This window comes from Elgaria multicarinata, chromosome 4 (assembly GCF_023053635.1).
Source record: "Elgaria multicarinata webbii isolate HBS135686 ecotype San Diego chromosome 4, rElgMul1.1.pri, whole genome shotgun sequence".
Classification (NCBI taxonomy): Eukaryota; Metazoa; Chordata; class Lepidosauria; order Squamata; family Anguidae; genus Elgaria; species Elgaria multicarinata.
The window spans coordinates 33,151,217-33,177,986 of NC_086174.1; the positions used below are offsets into that span (position 1 = coordinate 33,151,217).

The 26,770-nt window shown below is 41.6% G+C and overlaps 1 protein-coding gene across 1 annotated transcript in view; it reads left to right on the forward strand.

Moving 5' to 3' along the window:
- Window positions 1-22,096: 22,096 nt before the first annotated feature.
- KCNK2 (potassium two pore domain channel subfamily K member 2) overlaps window positions 22,097-26,770 on the forward strand; it is a 151,399-nt gene continuing 146,725 nt past the window's right edge. The window contains exon 1 of the mRNA XM_063125578.1: window positions 22,097-22,152. Coding sequence (XP_062981648.1) covers window positions 22,119-22,152 — 34 coding nt within the window. The 5' untranslated portion in view covers window positions 22,097-22,118. The remainder of the gene's footprint in view (window positions 22,153-26,770) is intronic.

The window sequence follows — 26,770 nt, forward strand, 5'->3', positions numbered from 1 at the left end:
CACTTGCTAACAACTTGCTTAAAAAGGGTTAGCGGCCTAACTGTGGTTTAGCGTGTTGTCTGAACACGCTATGTTCAGAGAATATAGAATGACGTGGAGAAGAGAAGAGGATAGCTTATTTTTGGAAGTCTGGTCCTATTTCTCCCAGATTCAGTTTTTCCATCCTGTTTATGAAGAAATTTGTGAATTTTGGTAATTTATAAAAAAAACTAACACCCTGAACCAAATTAAATTCTCACCCATGGTTATATAGTGCACACCCTGGTAACCCCAAGGCCTGACTTCTGCAATGTGTTGTACATGGGGCTACCATTGTACCTAGTTCAGAAACTTCAATTAGTTCAAAAAATGGCAGCCAGGTTGGTCACTAGTACATCTAGCGGCGAGCATATTACCCCAACATTAAAATCACTCCACTGGCTGCCAATTAGTTTCTGGGTGAAGTACAAAGTGTTGGTCATTGCCTTTAAAACCCTACATGGTTTGGGTCCGGGTTACCTGAGGGATTGCCTTCTTCCGTACAATCTACCCCACACACTCAGGTCCTCTGGGGAGAACTAGGCTGACTGTTACACAGAGGACCTTTTCTTCTGTCACCCCCAAGTCTGTAGAATGGCCTGCCAGGAGAGATTTGTCAACTTAACTCTCTCTCCGAGTGTAAGACAGCTATAAAGACTAGCCACTTCTGGTAGGCCTACCCAGATGAATTTTAAACCAAGAATTTTAAGATATCTTGATTGTTGTTTTGATATTGTATTGGTTTTATATGCTCTTTTAATTAATTTTAAGTATTTGATTTATATCATATTGTTGTACTAATGTTGTTCCCCGCCTTGATCCAAAGGGAGAGGTGGGTAAGAAATAATAATAATAATAATAATAATAATAATAATAATAATAATAATAATAATAATTTAAGGGTCATTGGATACAACGGGGCTTATTTCAGAATATTTATTTATTCTATTTATTTATTACTTTTATATATTGCCCCACAGCTGAAGCTCTCAGGGCGGTTCACAATAGGCATAGGACTGAACTCTTAATTAAACATTTGCTTTGAAATACCTGTGTTCTTTTTTAAAAAATGTATTTTTAACTTCTAAAGGTGATTAGTGCCATAATTATCTAATTTAAAGGATAGAAAGGGCACTGTATAAGATGCTAAGGTACAGACTTTCCTAACTTGTCACCCTCCAGAGCTTGGGGAAGACTTGACTAGCAGTTGGTAACATAACTTAAATAGAAAAAAAAAGTGAGTTCTGTTCACTTATCTTTGCTTAATACAGTAGGCAACACTGACCTTTCCCTGAAAATTGATTCTATAATATTACTATAATATAATTATATAATATCAAAGGAAAGTTTAATATTGTGTAAACATGTTATCAAGAAAGGTACTCTCCCTCCCTCTTCCTTTTTCCACTTGAAAAATCATTCTTGCTACACCAGGTGCATTCACACGACATGCTAGCCCATGGTGGGTGACTCGCCATGCACTGTTGGTTGTTTTGTGAACGACCCCCCAGTGCATGGTTCGTGCACCCACCAGACGTTCAGGTTTGTTTCGTCTCTCATCTCCCCACCTTCCACACAGCATCCCAGGGGACATGGCAGAGGAACCCCCCCATTATATATCTAACCTTCCCTGTTTGTGTGCAAACATGGGGTGGGTTTTTTTTAATAAAAAAATAAATAATTTTTTTTTAAAAAAAAATCTCAGTTTTCACTGCCTACTCAAAACTTACTTTCCCCTACAAACATTCCCAGGAAGGTAATATTGTCTTTTATATACCACAGTAATGTACAGTATTTAATTAATAGCTTATCCTATAATCTGCACTAATGGAAATTTCTTTTAATGTAAGTGATTCAATAAATAAATAAATAGATAGATAATAGAAAGCTAGTAGATCCTTGAAAAGGGGGCAAGATGGCTGTGTGGGACGTCACCTTAGGATAATGGTGGCTCAGCTCCCTGTCCCCCTGCCACCTCCGTACTTCCATTTACTCTTCTGATGTCTGTTGGCTATGGACCAGGCATCTTAGGAAGAAGGTATCTGGAACTAACCAACTTGCTTTATGCATAAATTCAGAGGACAATTGATATTGAATTTAGCAGGCTAATTCTCGTTTCCATCCTACAATATTACGTTTTACATATTATTAGTGCAATAATCCTATTTTGGACTTCAACTGAAGCTCATAAAAATCAATGAAAGGACACGAAGCACTTTAGAAAACAGGAATCAATCAGGAACTTAAGTACTGACTGCAAGCAGGAAAACCATTACTGAAACAAGCAAGACACGGAATACTGAAAGAAGATGCATTGTTCGTAACTCTGGGTTATTTTCCCCAACAGCATTTTTGATACTTGAGCTGGGTTCTTCATTGTTCTTTTTCCCTAAAAAGAAATTCTCTTTTCAGCCATCCACCTTTAAATTGCACAGCTGTGATAAGTACAGCAAACTAACAGTGTACAATTCCTTTCTAGTCCAAGACTTGGATTTTTGGAGCTTCACCAGACAAGTGTTTCATAACATGTTCTTTACTGGGCACTCACAGGTTTTCCTGGGTCCCTCTCACAATGCTGTCCACCTCCTGTGCACCTCCTGCTGGTTTCCCACTCCTTCTGGTGTTTTTTTCATCATAAAATAGTCCAAACAAAATGTGACTCTTCTGAGTTATAATGAAATTGGATGCCGTTTCCTACCAAGTGCAGAGACGTTTCACTACAAAATGCCCATTGGAGGGCGCTCTCCCAATACACTAAATGGGCCACACGGTTGCAGCTTGTTTCCCCTTTCTCTCCTGCGTGATTCTTCTCTTCCCTATAGCAGAAGAGCAGCAGGAAAAAGAAGAGCGACGGTAAGGAAATGTGATTTCCCCCCGGCTGATGATCCCCTTCTTCTTTGCTCCTGTCAGGACTAGTGCTTACTAAGGCAGCATTTTCCAACTTGGCCCCCTCCAGATGTGTTGGATTACAACTCCCAGCATGTTGTGAGGCGAAGTCCAACCCATCTGGAGGGGGCCAGGTTGGAAAGGCTGTGCTAAAGTAATAAAATGAATCCAGGTTTTACATGTACCAGATTACAGATGTGGGCTCATATGGCTGAATGCTCCTCTATACAAATAGTTCCCTGCACATACAAAACTAAATGTCAAGGAGAATGGTTCTGTCCCCAACTCTTCCCCAATGTGCTGTGTCTGTTGTTGTTTTTAATGTGGAGAAATTTTAAGCCATGTGAGCCCCACCACCACCACCCCGCAGTTAGATCTGCGATATTTGCTTTGATCCACACACACAAACACACACACACACAATTATTAAGATGCATTTTTCTACCAATTTTGTTATATTTCTTTTCAGTCAAGAACTTCATTGCATAATTCAGGGAAGTCTGCAATCCAAAGGATAAAGTTGTCCCAATCTGTGCATTAACTGGGGAGATGTAGTTCAGGTTTGTTTTCTTCTTAATGCAGCCCGAATAAAACCCTCAAGCATCCCCACCTGCAGTCTGAACTGAAGTGGTACAGCCCAGACACAGTTTTACTAGGCCTTAAATTTGGAACAGTGTTGCCATGTGGAAGAGAAGGCACTGAGCAAAATATTCTACGGTAATCTACTAGGTAGGTACACCCTATGCCGATGGCAGCTTTCAGATAGTAAATGAGCTAATTACCCTTTCTTAGTTAATGCCATACTCCCTTAATCAAACTGCACAGGAGCAGATTAAATGCCAGGGATATAGAAAAAGTATAATGTCAGCCATTTGACTTTTTAATACCAACCAATAAAGCAGATAACGATATTTCTAAAATGCACTCATGAATATCTTGAGTGCTGTGAATAGACCTTATTGTTAAGGTTATGCCTCCACTTGTACATGAAATTATTCATAGTTAGTATTCAGTCACTGTCAGTTCAGTCTAATGTGCTTGGAAATGAACTAAAACCTTGGCCTTGCGATTATTTTTAGGTCAGGAGAACTTCATGGAGCAGAGCAGGGGAGTTGGTGGCCAGATATTAGCATGTGTGAGTGAAAGAAGGGCATTTCCTGGTAGAATAATGCCTGCCAGCTGAGATGAACAACTCATAATATTTTCATCCAGCTGACATCTACCTTAGCAGAGCTATTTGGAGGTAGTCTATGGGGCCAAAGTAGATAGTGTGATGGGCTGAGCACACTCAGGACTGTGGACATGGGGAGCAGTGCTGGCTTCAGGCTTTTGAGGGCCCTTGGGCAAGACACCCTCAATAGGCCCACTCTCCTGGAGTCTATCTTCTCACCACCATGGTCACCAGCTGCTATTGCTCCTCATTGTCTTTCTCATCATTGCTATCACTTGCTTGCTTGACAGGTAGAGAGTCGGTGAGCAAATAGGCGGTGGCATCTGCTGCTCCTTCCTCTCACCACCACCAGTGTCTGGGCCAGAGCAAGAGCCAGGTGAATGAGCAGGTTGCAATGGTGAAGAGGAGCAGCAGCTCCAAGGGGCTCCAGACAGTGGGCCCCTGCTGGGATGTGGGCCGACAGCAGGCACCAACAGCCCTGATGAAGAGATGATGAAGATAATGATAATAAACATTTCTTAGACGTCTTTCTAAAAATAGAATATCCAATGGGAGTAGAGAATTAAAACATACAAAACAAGTATCCATGAAAATACTACCACCCCATAAAGAGCCGAACTCTTTCTCGCCCTTATTTGAAGTCTTCACTGGAGGCTTACATTGCACTGCAAGCCACAGCTTCTAAGACGCCATTTTGGTCAGGATTGTGGCAGGAAGAGAAACCCCATCTCCACCCTCGCAGCCCTGAGGCTGCCCAGGCTTTCCCTTGGCAGTCGTTTACATGATAAACATGCACACGTTAATTGCATTTACTCAAGGAATGTCATACCTAGTTTGGCCCTTAGGCTGTGTCCACTCCAGAACAGGCAGATCTTGCCACATGTCTTTTAATCTCCTTTCCTGTAGCTTTGGCCCTCATAGTCCCAGTGCTTTCCTTCGTTCTTCTTGGTGTCTCCTTGACACAGTACACATGTGCAAAGCTGAGTAGAATAATAGTGGAGTCCTTTGTGGGAAGGCACTCCAGTGAGTGCTTCAAACAGTAGGCTGAGGCACGTACCGACAACTATGGCCATGGCTAGACCTGCCGATATCCCGGGATCATCCCTGTGCATTCACATAAAGCACAGGGGATCCAGGAGCAGGGAGAGATGATCCCTCCCTTTCCCCGGGATATCGGCATAGCCTTTTTTCCTGCTTTTTCTATGGTCTCAGGATGATCCCGAGAATGCGGAATGTGTGGGCGGGCATCGCTGGTTGTCCCAGCTCCTCGCGAGTAACCCTGAGGAGCTGGGAGCCGGGCACAGGGAGCTCTGTGCCCATCCTCAGGAGCTCTGTGCCCATCGGGGGTGCGGTGGGGGGAGCAGGTTGTTTTTTTTAAAAAAAACTTACATTACGATTGAGCGCTCCTGCGCTCCTTTTCTTTAAGAAAAACAAAACAAAATGGCAGGTGCGATGTCCTCTTCCTCCTAGGACATCACGCGCTTTGTGTGGACAGAGGAGGAGACCTCGAGATAACCATATTGCGAGATCCTCCCTCCTCCGTCACGGTAGACGCTTAGGTCTAGCCATGGCCTATATTTACTGCAAAAAGGCAATCTGGCCTGCTGCTTGAAACCACAACTACAGGGCATGAGTACAAGAAGATTTTCTTTTAGGAAGGTGCAGCAGCTGGCTGCTTGAAATGGTAGGCTGGGGGCACCTACTGGCACACAACTTTTCTCAATCACAACTTGGAAGTTACAGTTCCTTGTGAAATCTGCTCAGACCATATGACAAACATTGTGGGGAAACGAGCATGGCTTTCATATGAAAGCCATGCGCATAACAAAACTAGAGGAGCAAATCGTTATAGGCAGCTTGAGCCAGGGAGGGAAGCCACATGTTGCAAGGGACAGCAGTTTATTCAGGACATTCCTTGTTTATATATATTAATATATTTTGGGATGGAATATATATTAATGTATTTTGGATCACTCTTCATATTAAATATATCTGGTTCATTTTGACCTCTCACCAATGTAGAATTTGATTTCCCATGTTTCTCTATAACGAAACAGAAGAGACTCCCTTTAGCATAAAAAATGGACATTTAAGCCATTTGGGGCATAAGTTGATGCCTCAAAGTCTGTACTGTCTGCAATGTTAGAGATAGAGGCATGGATTTAACTGCTTCTTCTTTTCACAGCTAAACTGTATTAATCCCAACTTTTCTTTTTTTTACTTTAGTATAAGCATGTGGGCCTCAAGTCCAAATCAAGATCCCATCAAGTCCAGATCAAGACCCATTCCCAATCAAGTGGAGAGACAAGCGAAATTACACAAAATTAAAAATTAGATTAGCATCAGCTATGCGTTGAACATTGCATATATGTTTATCGGTCAGTTAAGTAAACCTCACACATCCTGAATAATTATCAGATATTTCCTCAGTGCACTTGCTATTGTATTTATGGACCAGTGTGGAAGCAAACTGGAAGCTGGCTGAGGGGCTGTTGGGTGTAGCGTTTCTCTTCTGTCAGGGTGGCACCTCCAACCCAGTGATCTTCCATGGGTGCAGCTAATACTGTTGACAGTGTTTCCACCAGTCATAGGACCTGAATCAGGACATTCCAGGATCCAACCAGTTCCCCTCCCCATTTCTCCATGCCTCCCCCTAAATGCCCCAAAACTAGAACAGCCCTGGAATTATTTATCCCCCATTGGTGTCAATGGTAGGGGAAAAATATTTATGTGGGGGAGGAAAACTGGAAAAGAGATGTCTCTTCACCTCCCAACCTGGCCTCACCCAATGCCATTACCTCTGCCATGGCTTTTCTGTCCTTTCTCTCCATAGGATGTCTCTGTTATTCTTCTTGATTACAGTTGCTTTTACCACAGATTATAGTAAATAAATTAATGATACCCCTCCTTACCAAAATTCAGGTATGAATTACAGGGGTCAAATACCATTTTCAAGGAAGTGACCTCATCAGTATTTGAATTTAGTGGGGAACTCTTTAAATATTTGCCATTTCCTCTCATAACCAAGCTTTTAACCTGCTGCTCTAGATATATAGAGGCATATTCTTCACTCATGCAAAACCAATTCACACCTACAGCAGTTTTGCGTTAAGGATGGTAGCTCTGTAGAATCACCACGTGCAATTATTTAGAAGTTCGGACATTGAAGGAGGGGTATGGGGCAATATTAATAAGCCAAGTATGATTCTCAGTCTTACTTTCCATAACCTAGACGTAATTTTTGTCTGAGTGCTTCACAGCTTCAAAGCTGCGGTAATGATGAAGTACAAATGGAAAGGTCATTTTGCACCTGCCCTCTGTCAAATTACCCTCTCAGCAAATTCATCCCAAGAAGCCATTTTAAGAATGTCTTATCAAAAGGTGGATCTAAGTTCAAGATCCATCTCCTTTAGTATATAAATCACGGTGTGTGTATGGGGTGGGTGGGTGGATATTTCACTTGGAAGCCACCAAGAAAATCCAACTGAAAACACTTACTGTATAAGGACTGGAATAAATTATCCTGCATTCACTTTATAGGTTTTCAAGCTTCCATCTCCATAACACCCCCCCCCCCAAAATAGACAAACCCACAAACTTGCATGCAACCAAAAAGACAACACCCAAATTCAAAGGAACTTTTAATTTTGTATCTCCCAGTTTCAACTAAGGTTATTCAGTATTGTTTTATGTAATATTTAATATTGGGGATGCTTTCCAATATTTCATAGATGAAACCGGACCCATGCTTATAATACATCTATCATCTTATCAAAGATTAGAGGTCAAGCCCTGCATTACACATTGCTGGAGGCTATTCCCCGCCTGCTGTGTTCTGTGTTTATTTATACCCTGCAGTAGTCAGTCCTGCACAAAGCCAAGAGGGAGTTTGTTCTTTCAATTACAGACATGCTAGGGAAACATAAGCGGGGGGGGGGGGGGATAATCTGTTAGCCACAGTTCAAATTGAGCCTCACCAGTAAAACGAGAACCTGTGAACTACATGATGGCTTACTATTCATGTCTATAATTTCCATGCAGGCCCATGAGAGAGAAGCAGAGTTGCAGGTGAAATTATCCCAAGTCATGCTCCAAAGAGATCTTTGCAGGCTCATCAAAGCCTGCCTCAAAGGAGTGGTGAACTTTACAAGCCTCTGAATGATTCTCCAATGTGGATTGAAAATCGGAGCTGAGGAGTAATTACCAACTTCCCCTACACAATGTAACGAAATGATGTCACATTGAGAAAAAGGTCAGAAGCTGAATGTCCCAATCTGCTTGACCTCAATGGAAGGCTAGGCCCCTCTCTCTATCCTCAGATTCTGTTCCTATAGGATTCTCTCTCTCTCTCTCTCTCTCTCTCACACACACACACACACACACACACACACACACACACGGTGATGGAGCAGCTTCACTCCAATAGCTTGCATGGAGAAGACCTTACAGGAAAATGGACATACAATGTTTCTATATCCCTTACGTTTGCCTTGAAAAAAATTACTCAAGATTGTCCAATTTTGTGGGAAAGATCTCAGCGAATTTCTGGGTTAATCCAGTAAGAGCTTTGGATTGCTCACCCATCTCAAGGGAGAAGATGCACTGATCACCAATGCTACCCACTCCAAGATTTAACTTCTAGGAACCCTAGGGAGGGAGTTCAACACTGTGGAATGGCAACTCTCCTAACTCACATTTTAAAAATTAATGAGGCATCATCAAAAGGCCAAAATTGCCAGAGATGAGAGGCAATCCACATTAAACAGACAGTTGGAGCATTGGAAACCATATAGATTGCAATGCACACATCTTCGGACTCATCTACACCCAGAAGGATATTCCACTATGAAAGCGGTATATAAAAGGCATGAGCCACACCAAGCAGCATATAGCAGTATGAAGGCTATAGTATGTCTCAATGGGCCCCAACAGTTGTCAGTGCACTTCAGTACCGCTATGAAGGAGTACTGTGGCTCCTGCCTTTTATATACCGCTTCCATAGTGGAATATCCTGCTTGGTGTAGATGAGCCCTTCATCTAAAATTAGCCTAATTTCCTTCCCTAAAAGTATAGAATTTCTTAATGGTTGGGCATTCTCTTTTCACAAAAAAAGTTATAAAGAGCCTGTTTCACACGGTTGGGCGTTCTCTTTAAGCCTGTTTCACACAGTGTATTTCTAGAGAGTTTCTGAAAAATGTCCTGGGAAATATTCCCAAGCTGCCTTTGCAAAAACATTTCAAAGGATGGTGCTTGCAGGAAACAGTGCTAAAAGTTATTGTTCTCCTTGAAAGAAGATCACATTTACCTAGAATGTGGTTTATTACAGGAGTTTAACTGTGTTAAACATTCTACCACATGGGCCAAATCCAGAAGTTATAAATAGGCAGAACTTCCATTGACCACAATGAAAATGTCGCTTGCATAAACGGAGGGGAGGGGAGGAGAAGCAATATAGGCAAGACTAACCTACTATGTGCAATGGGGGGGGGGAAAGAGCAATTCAGTAACTGCATGCATAGACTGTGCTGTTGATTTATTCTGTTAGTTTTGCCTGTAGGTTTCCAGTATACTTCAAGATGATGGGGGTGCATTCCTTTAAAACCCTAAGTAGCTTTTGTCCATTGGCAGTGGCTCTTCCTCTCTCTCTCTCTCTCTCTCTGGCCATGTCTAGATCTCACAGGGTTCCGGGAGGGAAGGGGGAGGATCTCACGATTTTCTTATAGCGAGTTCCTCCCCCTCAGTGCACACACAGCCACGTGACATCCCGGGCATCGCACCCTTCATGGCTGCCATTTTTTTAAAGAAAGAAGAGCTGGAGCGAACGAGCGCTCCAGCGAAAATAAAAAGGGAAAAAAACCCACTCCTGCTTCCCCCACCCCCAATGGGCACGGAGCGCCTGAGGAGCTGCCCACACATCCCATGGTCTCGGGATGATCCCAAGACCACGGGAAAAGTTGGGGTTAAAGCTGTTCTGGTTATCCCAGGGAAAGGGAGAGATCATCCCTCCCTGCTCCCAGGATCCCCTGTGTGTCATGTGGATGCACCCCTCATGTAGAAATGCCCTCTGTCTCTCCCTCTCTCACACACACACACTTCAAATTAAAATCTATGGGGAAGCAGTAACCTGTGATTCTATTTCCTCAAGAACTTAGATCTATATGAGTGCAGGCTGTGCGTTTTTGGTCAGAAAATCTTTCTGCCAATGCTCAACAGTTTGTGATGTACTGTGGCACTGCTTTATCTTGCCTTAGGAATGTTTAGCTTGATTGTTTCATGTTCTTATGTCTGAGAATGCTTAGGAAATAGATCTTTGAAAATCTACACCTAACCTGCACCTCCTGGTCAAATGGACAGATTCTGAATGTTGTTATCCACTAGTTTTCACACTTTCCACATATTCTTCCCAGTTCTTTCCAGGAAGGGGGAGAGAGAGAGAGAGAGATCTTATATGAACCACCCAGAGTGCTTCGGCTATGGGGCGGTATACAAATGAAATGAAATAAACCACAAACTGGTGCCCTTCAGATATGTTGAACTACAATTCCCACCATCCCCTAAACAGCATGACCAATCAGAGTTGTATTAAAACACATCTGGAGGGCACTAGGCTGGGGAAGGCTTGCTTATTACAGGGAAACACGGGAGTGTTTCCCTGTGTTATAGGCAATCAGTGAAAAGAGCATTCCACCATGTTAAGGCCGAAATTGGGGGTGGGTCATTCTGATGTTCAAAAAATGGAAAATGTTTCACCAATCTTTCTGAAACAGAGACCTGCCAGAAAGAAATGCTGGTTGTACATACCCTGCGCATTTCAAGAATATTTGTGAAATATTGAGGGCAGGATGGCAGTTCAAAGTACCAAAATGGGGAAAACCTCTCTGGCTCAAAATGGCTCTTTTCTATTTCCGGGTGGCAACAATTTTTTTTTTTGCTCACTAAATGCTCTGAATTGGGACCCTTACCCTTCAAACCAATGGTGGGATCTTGTCCCCCTGTCCTTCTAGTTGGTGGAATGGCTTTTCTTTTTTCAAAATTTGCTTCTATTGTTTTTTAATGAACATTTCTTTTCCCTATTAAAGTGAATACACACTCATAACTCCTAAATGGAGCATGCTCAGTAGCGTCGCTCTCCCCCTCCCTCCTGTCTCAAATAGATTGGAATATTGGAAATAAGATGGCTGCCCGGCTGAAATAAGATGGCCGCCTGGCTCATTTAGGAGCCATTTCCTTCTGCAGATAAGCCAAGACCCTGTCTGGGCCCTCTCCTTCCCCACAGTGCTGTGGAGGCCAGGGAGGGAGAGAGAAACTATCTGCCTTGCTTGGAGGGAGGCCCTTCCCTGGCCTCCAAGGAAAAAGAAAACTTGTCTGGCTCAGGTAGGGGTTTGATTGACTTTGTTGTGTGTCTGTGATTGTGAAGAGGGAGGGGTGTGTGTGTTTGAAGTGCTGGTGCATCCTTCTTAATTCAAAGTAAATAATACATTTACTTTGAATTAACATTGTTATCTTTTCGGCACCAGGTCAAGACTTTTCTCTTCTCCCAGGCATTTTAACAGCATTTAACAACGTTAAGTTTGTTTTTAATGGACCCCAGAATTGTTGTTTTTAAATGGATACTGTTGTTTTATACTGTTTTTATGTTTTTTAATTTTTTGTATACTTTTAATGTTTACTATTTTTAATTGTTGTAAACCGCCCAGAGAGCTTCGGCTGTGGGGCGGTATATAAATGTAATAAAATAAATAAATAAATGGCAAACTTTCCTTTGGGGTGGCAGTTCCTCACCCAAGCCTCTTAAAGTTTAAACTTTATGGAAAGAAATATTTTGAGACAAGGAATGATAGGAGGTTAACCCTGGCCTATCTGCCATGAGTTTAAACGTCTTCAGGTAATGTGTGTTTCTTTAAAAGGTGCTGAACTACATTTTAAGCTTTCTTTTATAGATTTGTGTGTGTGTGTGTATTTTGAATTTGAAGATATAGGTCTCTTTAAAAAACCTCTGGTGTGAAGGAAGGTTTTGGTGTGAAGGAAGGTAAATAGTTTTGGTTGTACATAGAAAATATTTTCCTTTCTCTGTGTACCTGCTTCTTATAAGCTAAATCTGCTGCTTAATGTTTGTATGAAAGGAAAACATTTTCTAAAATGTACATCCATGAATCTTATACCCAAAACATTACTTCACACCAGAGAAATGGTTAAGGGACCTAGTTTTTGCTACAACCTGGCACCCTCCAGTTGCTGTAGACTTAGATTCACAGAAACATAGAATTCAACGCCCCTCAGTAGTTGCAGTAGTCCAGGGCATGTAGTCCTCTTCATCCTCCTCTTCATTTTATCTTCACAACAACCCTGTGAGGTAGTGTAGACTGAGGGAAAGCCAGGAAAGGGGGGCATAAGGAATTACATTTATGTACCGCCCCATAGCCTGGGCGTATTTATTTATTACATTAAATAAAAACACCGCCCCATAGCCAAAACTCTGCAATAAATACCTAAATGTGTTGTTAACAATGATCTCCAGTTATTGACATAGCAAGAAAATACGAGCAAGGAAGCAACATTTGGTGATGCCTTTCATCTGGAAGTTATGTGATATGTGGGTTATCAAGCAGTTATATGAAAAATGCTAGATACTCTGATCCTTGGTTTAAGTGGATTCTTTTATGTCAATATAGTAAAAATTATAAATTTTAGTGTAATTTTTTAAATAATTACACTACAGTGTCATAATTTAAAATTTTTAAATAGTGTAAATTGGGAAATTATTTTAAAAAATATTTTTTTCTCCCCTGTGTGGGTTCTTTGATGTCTACTCAAGGTCCCACTACAGCTGAAGCTTTCCCCACATCCCATACATTTATATGGCTTCTTTCCTGTGTGGTCATCCATTACACAAAGCCATGAAATTCAGTAAACAAAAAACCTACGGTTTACAAAACGATGTTAAAGGCTCTACAGTTTTCAACCAAACTCCAAAAAGCAGGGAAATTGGGAGTTAAGGCTCACAGGCCTATAACGCCACATCTTCCCTAAGGAGGCAGAAAGTGCCAGTGAAATTCTCATTCTCCCAAAGCAGATATAAAGTAAACCATGAGGACAGGATGGAGAATAGGATATGCAGAGGTGACTGTGGGGTTGTGGAAAACTGATGACGAACAACCTAGGGCCACCTACTTCTCTTTTTTTGTTTAGAGCAGCCCTTCCCCAACCTGGTGCCCCCCAAAGGTGTTGGAGTACAACTACCATCACTGCAAGTCAGTATGTCCCATGGACAGGAATGCTGCGACTTGTACTCTCAAACATGTGGAGAGGTGACTGTGGAGTTTTGGAAAACTGATCGGGGAATGTTCTAGAGCAAGGGCAGGCAAAATGTAGATCTCTAGATGTTTTGGCATTCAACTCATAAAAGTTTCTGTCAGCATGGACAGTGATCAAGAATGCTGCGAATGCTGTGACCGCAGAGGATTTTTCTTATGTGTTCAGCAGTGTGAGATCAAAGGCAGAGCTACTACCTAATAGATTCATGTATAAGGAAGGATTATTTTAAAAACTATTGATGAAAATGATTTTTGTCCTCACCGTAACATGGGAGTTGCAGCGCAGCACATCTGGAGAGTACCAGGTTGGAGAAGGATGGTTTATACTTGGATCCTATACATGTCTTCTCAGAAGCCAGTGCCACTGAGTTTACTAGGGATTCCCCCCAAGTGAGTAAGGATTGCAAACTAATCTCATCTGAAAGGAGTTCAAGGCACCCAAACTAATCCTTTTCTGTTCCTCTATCACTCTGATGAGATGATGTATTGTGGAGGGATTGTGGGGAGTGAACAGTATATTTTGTATGAACAGATTTTAAGAAAAAACATTGGTTCTTTGAAGGGCAGGGTATTTACCAAAAGCTGAAAGTGCCAGCCCTTGCTCTGGTTCTACATCTCCAACAAATAGTGCCCCTTCTGTTATCAGTTGCGCTGCTCTATGCGAGATGTGTGTGAGGAAAAAATATTGCGCAGGCCCTGTATTTGGTAAGGATATAGAACAGCATTCCCTATCCTGCTGTCCCAGCTTTCCTGACCATGGGACATACTGACTTGCAATGATGGGAGTTGTAGTCCAACACCTTTGGAGGGCACCAGGTTGGAGAAGGGCTGCTCTAAACAAAAAAGAGAAGTAGGTGGCCCTAAGTTGTTCGTCATCAGTTTTCTACAACCCCACAGTCACCTCTGCATATCCTATTCTCCATCCTGTCCTCATGGTTTATATCTGCTTTGGGAGAATGAGAATTTCACTGGCACTTTCTGCCTCCTTAGGGAGGATGTGGCGTTATAGGCCTGCAAGCCTTAACTCTCAATTTCCCTGCTTTTTGGAGTTTGGTTGAAAACTGTACAGCCTTTAACGTTGTTTTGTAAACCGTAGGTTTTTTGTTTATTGAATATACATACTGTATATATGTGTGCGCACGCACACATTCGCTCACACTCACACATATATAGTGGCAGAATGCCCCGATGTGATTGAAAGCGTTCAGAACTGAGTGCCTTAATTATTTCACCAATAATTTAGGCTCAATCTACACGAGCAGGATATTGCACTACGAAGGTGGTATGAAAGCAGTATATAAGAGGCAGGAGCCACGCTGCTGCTTTATAGTGGTATTGAAGTGCACTAACAACTGTCCATGACACATACCACATACTGCTTTCATACCATTTTCATAGTGCAATATCCTGCTTGGTGTAGATTAGAGCTTAGATTCTTAAAATGTGAAGTCAGGAGGTAGTTCAAGTCTGAAAGACACGAAGCTACCTCCTGTACAAAGTGCTTCAAGTTGTGACTTGAAACTCTGTCCAAAACCCTGCAGCCCCAGGCTATAAACAGTGTTCGTGTTCTCAGCTTCATCAGTAATGTCCTGCACTGCCTTTTATTGCTCATAAGCAGTGTATGATGATCTTTGCCAAGAGTGAAGTTCATTTGTTTGATTTTCCACTTGCTAGAGTTCCAAGCAACACACCAGTCTTTCAGTACTTTCTCAGCATGAACACAGTTGAACACAATCAGCAGAAAATAAAGAACCCTGAAGCCTAGGAAGAGCTCTCTGGATTAGACAAAAGGTCCTCCTAGTCCAGTGTCCTGCTTCTCACAGAGGACAACCAGACAGCGACTGTTGTTCCTCAGCAACTAATATTCACAGTATTCTAGAAGAAGTAGCAAATAGCCAAGATGACTAGTAGCCATTGCTAGACCTATTCACCATGAGTTGTTCTAATCTCCATCTGCAGTGCTGGTTGTCACCACATCTTACATCAGTGAAACATCAATTAGCTACATGCTGTGTGGGAAAGTACTTTCTTATGTCTGTCCTGAATTTCCTGCCATTGAGCTTCATTGGAGCCCCCCCCTTCCAAGTTCTACTACTATGTGAGAGGAAGAATCTGCCTCCCCCACTGTCATGTATCCTCCACTTCCTCTGCACCATACATAATTTTTATAAAACTCTATTTAAACTAAAAATAAAATGTTTTCCAGCTCTACAATATCTTTTTGAGATGCTGCACAAGGGATGTACGGATTTTGTAAAATCCAATTCATTCATAGATTGCCAGGGGCCTTTTTGTTACGTTAGGGAAGCCAGATTCCAGCTGGACATCAGGAAAAACTTCCTGACTGTTAGAGCAGTGCAACAATGGACTCAGTTACCTAGGGAGGTTGTGGGCTGTCCCACACTAGAGGCCTTCAAGAGGCAGCTGGACAAGCATCTGTCAGGGATGCTTTAGGGTGGATTCCTACATTGAGCAGGGGGTTGGACTCGTTGGCCTTGTAGGCCCCTTCCAACTCTGCTATTCTATAATTCTATGATTCTATGATCTGCTCATTGACAGAATCAGATTTTTTCCATTGCCAAATTTGCACAAATTTGCATTTGTAAAAGTTCACACATGTGATATAAAGTAAATCCTCCCAAATGTTCAACACCCCCCCCCCTGCACATTTTCATGCTTTAGTCCATGGGGGAAATGTGCATTTTTGGCCAATGGTTGGTTGTTGTTTTTTAATTATGTCTTTTTCAACCACTAAATTTGTGTATAATTCTGGAATGTAAAAAAGCTGGTCCACAAGTCCATGGAATCCATGTGACTCAGAAAAGTTGGTCCGCTGTGGAATCAGTGGGTTGGATTCATACAAATTTGAACTCCTTTGATTCTGTTGTGGATTTCTCTGACATCCCTATGCAGCATTTTCTTCTCACTAATTGTATGTCAGGAGTCAATCTAATGTTCAAAATATCACCTTGAATGATTCATAATGGTCTGGTTCAGACAACATGCTGAACCATGCAGCATGGTTTAGTGTGTTGTCTGAACCAGGCCAAAATGTACAAAATGTTACTTTTTAAATATATATATATATATATATATATATATATATGCACAGTCGCATTTTTAAATGCAGACTTGCAGTTAAAAAAGTTAATGTACAGACTTGCATAAATGTTTAATGTGCCTGTGTATTATTATTATTATTATTATTATTATTATTATTATTATTATTATTATATTTATTTGTATCCCTCCTTTTGCCTAATGCTGGGCCTCATATAAACATATAGGCATTTTTTAAAGATAAGAATGACTATAATTTAAAGATATTTTACAATAATCTCACTACAGTGGGAATGTGACCAGGTGACCCGTGGGCCTGACCAATTTACTGTTGAGTTGTTGACTTTTGATGGGCAACTTCAAAACCTCTTCTCTCCTCTCTGAAGGTTCTTCTTTCTTACGGTTCTTCATATTTAAACTGGACTGGGATTGAATGGCCCTTCAAATAGAAGACGACTTCAAATAGAGGACTGACCGCTGTAAACAGAAGATGTCTTCAAAGAGAGGACTGTCATAGCTATGGCATTTGCATGCAGCATGACAAACATAATCATAACCTAATGTGGACTCAGGGACATGTAACGGCAGAAATGCAAGTCAGATCAATCAATTGTTGCTTTTAAGGCCTGGTTTGTGGAATGCTAGTGATATAATTCTATTCGGGTAAAACAGTCACCACAAAGCAGGCCTTAAAAGCATAGGGAGAAATACTGGACTGTGATGATATGGTAGCAATATTACCTGGAATCTCTGTAATAGTCAACTGAATGGATTGTGTCAGTTGCAGAGAAAATGGCTAATGTGGAAGCAAAAATAAAACAATTCAGCAATATGATAATCTAGGTAGGCAGTTATGCGGGAAGATTGATGGGAAGGGGATGCCTGTGCACACACAATTATTATTTCAAAAGAAGAAGAAACATCCCATTAAAATCCAGAGGGTTTTAAACATCCCATTAAAATCCAGAGGGTAACAAATAAAATTATTATTATTATTATTATTATTATTATTATTATTATTATTATTATCTTAAAGGCAAAATAAGGGTTCTGCCCTTAAAGGTTGTCTTAAAATCATTTAAAATAATAAAACGGGTAATTTACTGGAGGAGTCACCATAAAATCCAACTAGGCAAGTCTATCATAATACCAGCTTTGACCCAGCTGCTTTTTGGGGTTTTTGGGGGGAGGATCAGGCCCCAGCACCTGTGGTTTGTTAACAAAGAATGCCTATTTGTGTGCCTGCAGAGGGGGATAAATTCCCTGTGCTGCTTTCTTAATTCCACTGCACTCCCATGGACTTTATTTCCTCATTGACTTTATTGGAGTTAGAATTTCATGTATATTCTTCAACTGCTCTTAATTGGGATTTCCTGTCAATACCTAACGGTATACCTCTTTTTTTCATCGAGGTTAAAATATGCTTCTTAGTTCCTGTGGGTTTTTCCGGTTCTTTTTAATGAAAACAAATGGATCCAGCTGCATAAATAGATATCTAGTTCACTGAAGTCAAAAGCTAAAACCAATATGTTTCTTCAGAGGCTGGCTACAGGAAAAGTTGAAGGAGGACAGATACCATTTGTGACGTGAAGTATCATTTTTTTTAGTAAAGTGAAAATGATGCATTTATTTTACAGGCAGTTCAAGGATTTGGAAGTGTTGACAAATATCTTTAAACAATTTTTTGTTTGTTTGTTATATAACTCTCAAGAATGCACAGGGATAAACATAATTTGCAAAGAATAAAGAACAACAAAAACTATTGAAAATAGTGGCAAAATAAAATGCTAAGATTGTCTTTTTGGTCAAGGATAATAAACTACCGGGTCAGCTGATCTGGAGATTTGGGCATGTGATACAAAGCAGATAAACCATGAGGACAGGATGGAGAATATGATATGCAGAGGTGACTGTGGGGTTGTAGAAAACTGATGAAGAACAACTTAGGGCCATCTACTTCTCTCTCTCTCTCTTTTTAGAGCAACCCTTCTCCAACTGGGTATCCTCCGAAGATGTTGAACTACAACTCCCATCATTGCAAGTCAGCTTGTCCCATGGTCAAGGAATGTTGGGACTTGTAATCTCAATTGTAAGGAGGGCAACAGGTTGGGGACACTGTTCTATAGCCTTACAGGTTCTGCCCAATACTTTTCTCTCACACACATCTCCCATATAGCAGCACAATTGATGCCAAAGGGGCACTATTCATTACAGATCTAGAACCAGAGCATGTGCCAAGCACTTTCAATTTTTGGTCAATATTTAGTCGTTATTATAATATTATAATAATAGTCGTTATTGCTTTTTTAAATTCTAAAAGACTGTCAAATTGACGAATCTCCTCTGGCAGGCCATTCCACAGTCTGGGAGCAGTGGAAGAAAAGGTCCTCTAGGTAACAGTTGTTAATCTAGTTTTTGCTAGCTGAAGTGGATTCTTCCCAGAGGACCTGAGTGTTCAGGGCGGATTGTACAGGAGAAGGGAACCCACAGGTAGCCTGGACCCAAACCTTGTAGGGCTTTAAAGGTAATAACCAACACTTTGTAGTTTTCCTGGAAACTAATCGGCAGACAGTGAAGAGATTTTAAAACTGGTGTAATGTGGTCACCCCTAGGTGTACCAGTGACCAGCCTGGCTGCCATATTTTGGACTAATTGAAGTTTCCGGAGTAGGCACAGAGGTAGCCCCATGTAAAGTGCATTGCAGAAGTCAAGCCTCGAAGTTACCAGTGCGTACACTACTGTCTTTAGGTTTTCCAACTCTAGGAAGGGGTGCAGCTGTCGTATCAGCTGAAGTGGATAGTAGGCACCCTTGGCCGTTGCATTTATCTGGGCTGTCATTTGGAGCGACGAATTCAAAAGCACCCCCAAGCTGCGAACACAGTCTTTCAGGGGGAGTATAACCCCATCCAGAACCGGTTGACACACCTCCAAACCCAGGTTGTGGCCTTTGACAGCAAGCACAGCAGCTTCTTTTTTGAGGAGCAGCTATCCCCAAGCATCACCATCTGGAACCTGCCCAAGAGGTAGGAACGGAACCATTGAAGGACAGTGCCCCTGATTCCCAATCCCCTCAGGTGATCCAGAAGGATACCATGGTCAATGGTATCGAAAGCCGCTGAGAGGTCCAAGAGTACCACTAGGGACACACTCCCCCTGTCAATACTCAGGCGTAGATCATCCACTAAGGCAGCCATAGTGGTCTCAACTCCGTATTCTGCTCTAAAGCCGGTTTGAAATGGGTTTAGAAAATCTGTGTCATCCAAAACTGCTTGGAGTTGGTGAGCAACCATGCTCTCGATCACCTTGCCCAGAAATGTAAGATTTTATGCTGGTCGATAGTTGTTAAGATCCAGAGATTCCAGGGGGGGCTTTTTTAGAAGTGGCCGTACCACCGCTTCTTTTAAACATAATGTAAAACTCCCCTCCCTGAGAGATGCATTAATAATGCATCAACTAGTGTGGGCTCTAGTGTGGGCTCTCCCACACTAGAGGCATTCAAGAGGCAGCTGGACAACCATCTGTCAGGTATGCTTTAGGGTGGATTCCTGCATTGAGCGGGGTGTTGGACTAGATGGCCTTATAGGTCCCTTCCAACTCTACTATTCTATGATTCTATACCAGCATTCCTGATCACTGCCCATGCTGGTAGGGGCTTTTACGAGTTGAACTTCAAAATGTATGGAGATCTACATTCTGCCTGCCCTTGCTTTAGAATGAGAATTTCATTTACACTTTCTGCCTCAGAAAGGTTTTCCACAACCCCACAGTCACCTCTGCATATCCTATTCTCCATCCCTCATATAAACCCTCATGGTTTATATCTGCTTTGGGAGAATGAGAATTTCACTGGCACTTTCTGCCTCCTTAGGGAGGATGTGGCGTAATAGGCCTGTGAGCCTTAACTCCCAATTTCCCTGCTTTTTTGTGCTTGGTTGAAAACTCTAGAGCCTTAACATTATTTTGTAAACTATAGGTTTTTTGTTTAATGAATCTGTTTTTAAGTGGCCTCTTAAGACCATTGTAAACTAGGAACCTTTTTAATAAAATAAAAAAATAAATAAAAATTTGGAGCATATAATGTTTTGGCATATAATGCGAATGGGGATGTTTTATAATACTACTACTGCTGTTATTACATTTGTGTTTTTATGGGTATTATTGAAGTTAGCTTTAATTGATATTGCAATCCGCCTTCAGTGTGCTTGTTTTAGAACAATGGGGCAAAAATGTTTAGATAGAAAAATACAAACAAAATTTAGATAGAAAAAATTAGATTGAAAAATAAACAGGGAAGCTATTACTTTGAAAGAGGAAAAGACAAAAACAAATATATGTAATTCAGCCTTTCCCAGCCTTGTGTCTGTCCGATGCGTTGGAATACTGCTCCATAGTCCCCAGCAAGAATGGCCACTACACACAGCAAGGGGCTGGAGCATCTCCCCTATGAGGGAAGGGTACATAACTGCAATTGTTAGCTTGGAAAAAAGGAGGCTAAGGGGAGACATGATAGAGGTGCACAAAATTATGCATGGTATGGAGAATGTGGATAGGGAGACCTTTTTCTCCCTCTCTCAAAATACTAGAACCCGGGGTCATCCCATGAAGCTGATTGGTGGGAGATCCAGGACAAATAAAAGGAAGGACTTCTTCACACCGCGCATAGTTAAATTATGTAACTCACTACCACAAGATGTAGTGATGGCTACCAATTTGGATGGCTTTAAAAGGGGGTTGGATAAATTCCTGGAGGTGAATGCTATCAATGGCTACTAGCCCTGATGGTTGTGTGCTATCTCCAGTATTCGAGGAAGTAAGCCTGTGTGAACCAGTTGCTGGGGAACATGGGCAGGAGGGTGCTGTTGCACCATGCCCTGCTTGTTGCTCCCTGGCCGATGACTTGCTGGCCACTGTGTGAACAGAGTGCTGGACTAGATGGACCCTTGGTCTGATCCAGCATGGCACATCTTATGTTCTTAAGCCTTTATTTGTCTGAAATAACAGAATACAGGAGAGGTTCTTTATATATATATATATATACACACACACACACATGCACACAATGATTTCATTTAGTGACCACAAGACCTTAAAAATAAACTTGGGGCACGTAGATCTCTTTGTCCTTTAAAGAATGGAAAATATTATGCACTTCAAACCCTGCTGAGTCTCTAAAAATTCTTTGGATACTGTTGCAGTAGCAATGGCATTGCATTCAGCACAGGCACGCCTTATTCGTGAATAATGGTCAGGCAAGAAGATGAAATAAATAAGTATTTATTCTGATCTACACATTCAAGCTCTTGTCTTTTCATCTTCTCTGGATGATTTCTTGTGCAGTTTTTCATTCTCATAAGGGACACTTGTCAAGAGGCACCTCAGACGAAGAATATTTTGCAGTTAAATCAGCCATCATTTGTAAAGTGCCTTGAAGATGTAAATCATCATGCAAATGTGATAGATTTAATACCACTAATGACTTATTGACTTGTGTGTGATCGCTTGATTGTTTAGGACAGGAAATACAAGCACACAAATTTTGCATGCACTTAAGAATGAACCATGCCATTTGGAGGAAATGGCTCAAAGTGAATCTCTCTTTGGAGGAATGGGAAGGAAATACTATATCCAAGGAAGGAAAAAAGCATGCTGATTTCTAATTACATCACCAAATGATGAACCTACAAGCACGATACCATTTCCATTGTAAGTATCCTTGCTACAAATCGAAATGCAATTCTATCAGGGCATTTGTGGCATGTTAGTGATTCAGAATGTTTGTACTCCAGAGCTAAGATTTAGAACTAGAACAAATAAATTCCGTGCTGGAACTACTGAACATTAATAGTTCCTACTTACCAGCTGATACTTAACCAACACTTTTAATATATTAAGATACTAGTATTGTGACTTCCATTGGACAAAAATGATGCTGAACTTCACCCAATGCAATCCTAAGCATGCTTACTCAGACATTGCTGGCTCTGAGTACAATGGGACTCTCTCACCAGTAAGTATATTTGGGATGGCAGCCACAACTTGTTAAATATTGTAAAATAGGAATGTCTACTTTTCATTGTCTTTAGATGTCACCATATGCAGATTTCAATATTTGAATAATTAACTAACTATTACTGGTTAATCCAAATTCATTATCTGGAATGGGCTGCAATTCCAGACTTATTTGGGAATAATACTTTGAATTCATTGGGACTTACTTCTAAGTAAATAGGCATAGGATTGTGATGCATGCTAAGCAGCCTAATTTACATGTAGGATTTCTGTCTTGGTCTCCTTACAGCCTTATCTGTCGGTAGAATACAGTATATCAATGTATTTTATATCAGTGTGTTTGGGGCTGATTCATACAAGCCTTTCTTTTGTTCCCCACACTTTATCAGAACTTCTTTGTACATAACATTCTTTGCCCTTGAAGTTACAGCGTACGATGGATTTGCTATTTACAACAAAACGCTGTAAATGCCTGTTTAAAGAGATGCAGATTAAACTACTGACAGCCAACAACATATATCCTGAACCGTTGTTGTTGTTGTTGTTGTTGTTGTTGTTGGCTTTGTTTTAAATGTTGAAGCAAATGTGGGGAAGTACAAAGCAATAGGAAGGCAAAGTTCCCTTCTGGCATCCATCCACTGCCTGATTTCTCTTCCTTGATTATTTGGCAAATGCAGCAGATTGGACACTTGGTAAAAGTTCTCTTGAACTAATATTAGAAGCTTAGTATTGTTTTTAGAATAGCTGTAACACCAAATGTTTAAACTGCAAATTGCTCTAACATTACCCTCATTGTTCTGAGGATACAGAGTACGGACATTTCTATACCTGCCTTTTCCCCTGGGATTGTCCCGGGATCATCCCTGTGCATCTAAATGCCACTGTGCATCCAAATGCCTTGCCTGTTCCGGGAACAGGCAAGGATGACCCCTCCATTTTCCTGGGATAATCCTTAGGTGTAGAAAGGGCCTACAAGTCAGCATCTCTAGATGGGAGTACAATAGGTATTTTCCTTACCCATGTAGCTGTATGTGTAAATTTGCCCTGTCATTTGGGCACACTAGAGTGTGACCAGGAGATGGCAGGACTAGAGGATGTGCAAATGGCAGGGAATGACTCTGTTTTCTTGATGATTCAAGAACAGAAGTGATGCCCTGGATGAGGCGAAGTGGAGGCTCTTGTGCTGAAAAAAAAATCACTTCTACTGTATTTGCCATTTGCCTTCCGTTTTTGTCTGGCTTTTTGACTTTTCTTTAGATAGATTTTTTGTAGGTTGACTGCTGTGCACTTTTAAATTGTATGCATATATTTTTGTTTTGTTTGTTTATTCATTCATTCACATTTCTATACCACCCAATAGCTGAAGCTCTCTGTTTCAGTATTTTAGATGACTGTTGCTTTATTCTGCTTGGTGTAAGCCACTTTGAAAAGTGGAATATGCAGGTTTTAAGAACAAACAAGAATTCACCATTCTACCCCCTTCCACCCATCTCCACAGTGGTCTGAACACAATCTGAAAGGCCAAGGAGGTATCATAAAAGGCTTAAAAAACACAAGTGGTATGAAACTAGACAAGGATTTCATTAGGGTGGGGGTTCACCTGACGAAGATCCATGCTTTGAAACAATATGTGAAAAGGTCATTGGGCCATGCAGGCCAGACCTGTCCTCCTATGTCACTATACCTCGGGGCTGTCTTCACGGTGCTGAGTTGGTGCCGTGCCACTGCTAAACCTCATGGTGTTGTGTTTCCAAGCCCTCCCACTGAAGTGCGAGACAATATAGAGGTCAGTCAATAAACCCACAAAGCTTTATTCACTAAATAAACATTACTTTTCACTTCAAGAAAGTTTAACCACTAAGAATTTTGCTCTAGGCTGCCACTTGGCTAAACTAAGCAAGACAATTGTCCTTTCAACAAAAGGGAAGGTCTTTCCCCTGAGTCCCTTTCACTTCAAAGAGGATTCCTTTGAAGAAGTCTTTGGCGAGACGCTAGCTGAGCTGATCGCCTCTCGCCTACTTTTAGCTCCTCCCATTTGACCCTACGACGGACTCTGGGATCAGCCACCTCTGAAGTTCCCCTCTGAGGATTCCTGAGTTCCCACAGATGGTGAGTTGTTAATGTTTACACTGATAAGATCTGGTGAAGATTCATCCCTGGCAGGTGAAGAGCCTGGGAGAATCACCTTCCCCACTTCCTGTGTCTGCTGGGATGTTTCTAGTCCTATTTCTTCAGCTTCAGAATCAAATTGATAGCCTGAAACTTCTTCCCCCATACCAAGGGGAACAGGCCTGATCACGACATACGGTATCACTGATGCAGGGTGGTGACAAGTTATTTACACGGAGGGAGGCAGTGTGGGCTTTCCAGTGGCCAATAGGCTTGCTGGGCCTAATCCCTCCCCTGGATTCTGGTGACCAATGAGAGGTTGCCTTCACCTGGAATGCCTCCCAGCACAGGGTCCAAGTGAGGACAGATGGGGAAGAGCCACACTGGCCTCGCTTAGGCAGGAAAAGTCAGGGTAAATCCCCAACTTTTCTGCTGTGGGTCTTTGGCTCTGTGCCCCGGCATGGCTCTGAATTGACAGCTGCATCATATAACCGACACAGCTACCCTGTTCAGATGACACGCTAAGCCACAGTGGTTAAGCATTTTGAGCTAAACATGATGGCTTAGCGTGTCATGTGAACGAATCCTAACTATGGTGGCTACATAACCACCATTTAAACACGTGCACTAATAATTTGCTGCAAAAAGGTTAGCAGTCTTACCATGGCTTAGTGTGTTGTCTGAACAGCCCCATTGTGGAATCAGAGCCACCCCAGAGTTTCCAGAGTGTAAAGACAGCCCCCTAGACACAGTCCCCTGCTGCCAAAATGCAACCTGTTGCCATTTCTCTCACCATCAGCATATTTGGAATACACTGGAATGAGCTATATATGTGTATTAATGTATATGTGTGGAGCTCCATGTGAGTGCGGGCCTTTGGTTAGGCCATAGCACCTCTTCATGTGGAGTTTTGCATGTGTAGAACCCCTCCAACACACCCTAGGAAACATGTGGAAACAGGCTAGCAGGCACATCAGTGGTAGGGACAGGATGAGCTTGCATGGCCCTGTGACCCGCTTGCACAATCTTTCACCTCTCTGCAAGAGAACAGAATGTCACAGGAAACTTGTAACTCACTGCCACCTTGTAACTAAAATGCACAATGACGCTATCCATTGCTTTTTAACAAAACATGGCTTGTTAACAAAACCTTTAATGGTTGAATTCTCTAAGCTGGCACATTGTTTTAACTGTTTTAATAGTTTTACTGCTTTTAATTATATATTGTTTTAACTTGGTTTATGGTTTAATTTGTTTTTAGCTGTGTATATTTACTGTTTTATACTGTATGCTACCCTGAGATCTTATTGATATAGGGCGGGATATAAATGTTTTAAATAAATAAATAAATATCCACATATGAGAATGAAAGAGAAAATAACTATGTCAAGACACTGATGTGTTAGAATAATAGAATTATAGAATAGTTTAGCTTGTAGGGGCCTATAAGGCCATCGAGTCCAACCCCCCACTCAGTGCAGGAATCCACCCTAAAGCATACCTGACAGATGGTTGTCCAGCTGCCTCTTGAATGTTGAGCTGCTTCAGTGTGGATTCAACAGTTGCTTCATGCCCAGAAACCCACATGCTTCTGTGCTACAACATCCCTGCGTCTTGTCTCAGAAGCTTGTACTGAGAATGGATTGGACTTCAGGGCAAGCAAGGCAGTGAAGTGACAAACGGCTCTCTTGAGCTGTGACTTCAGACTACAGCTGCCTCTGGCTGTGAAACTGATGGAGTTGATCTCTCTCCAATCCACTCCATGTACAGACTGAGAAACAGGAAGTACGCTGGCTAATTGACCTACAGGGAAATGAGGGGTTGTTGTTGTTGTTGTTAATAATAATAATAGTGTGTGTGTGTGTGTGATATGTAACTAAATGTAGAGTCACTGGCATGTCAATAGCTCAGGTAGTGTTGAGGTGGGACTGAAGTAGGCAAAGAATCGAAGTTGGACAATATATTCAGATACAATATGTATATCATCATCATCATGTGTGTGTGTTTTAAATATGTTTTTATTGAATTTTACATTTATAACAAAAAGATGTAGCATCTAATCACATCAAACATAACACAATAATTAAACACGGGATATCCTTAATACAAATGATCAGCATTGAATCAAATTAATCGGGTGACTCTGGCCTTAGCTAGGTGGGGCGATATCCCAGAGCAATCCCTGGGAACATCCCTGTGCATC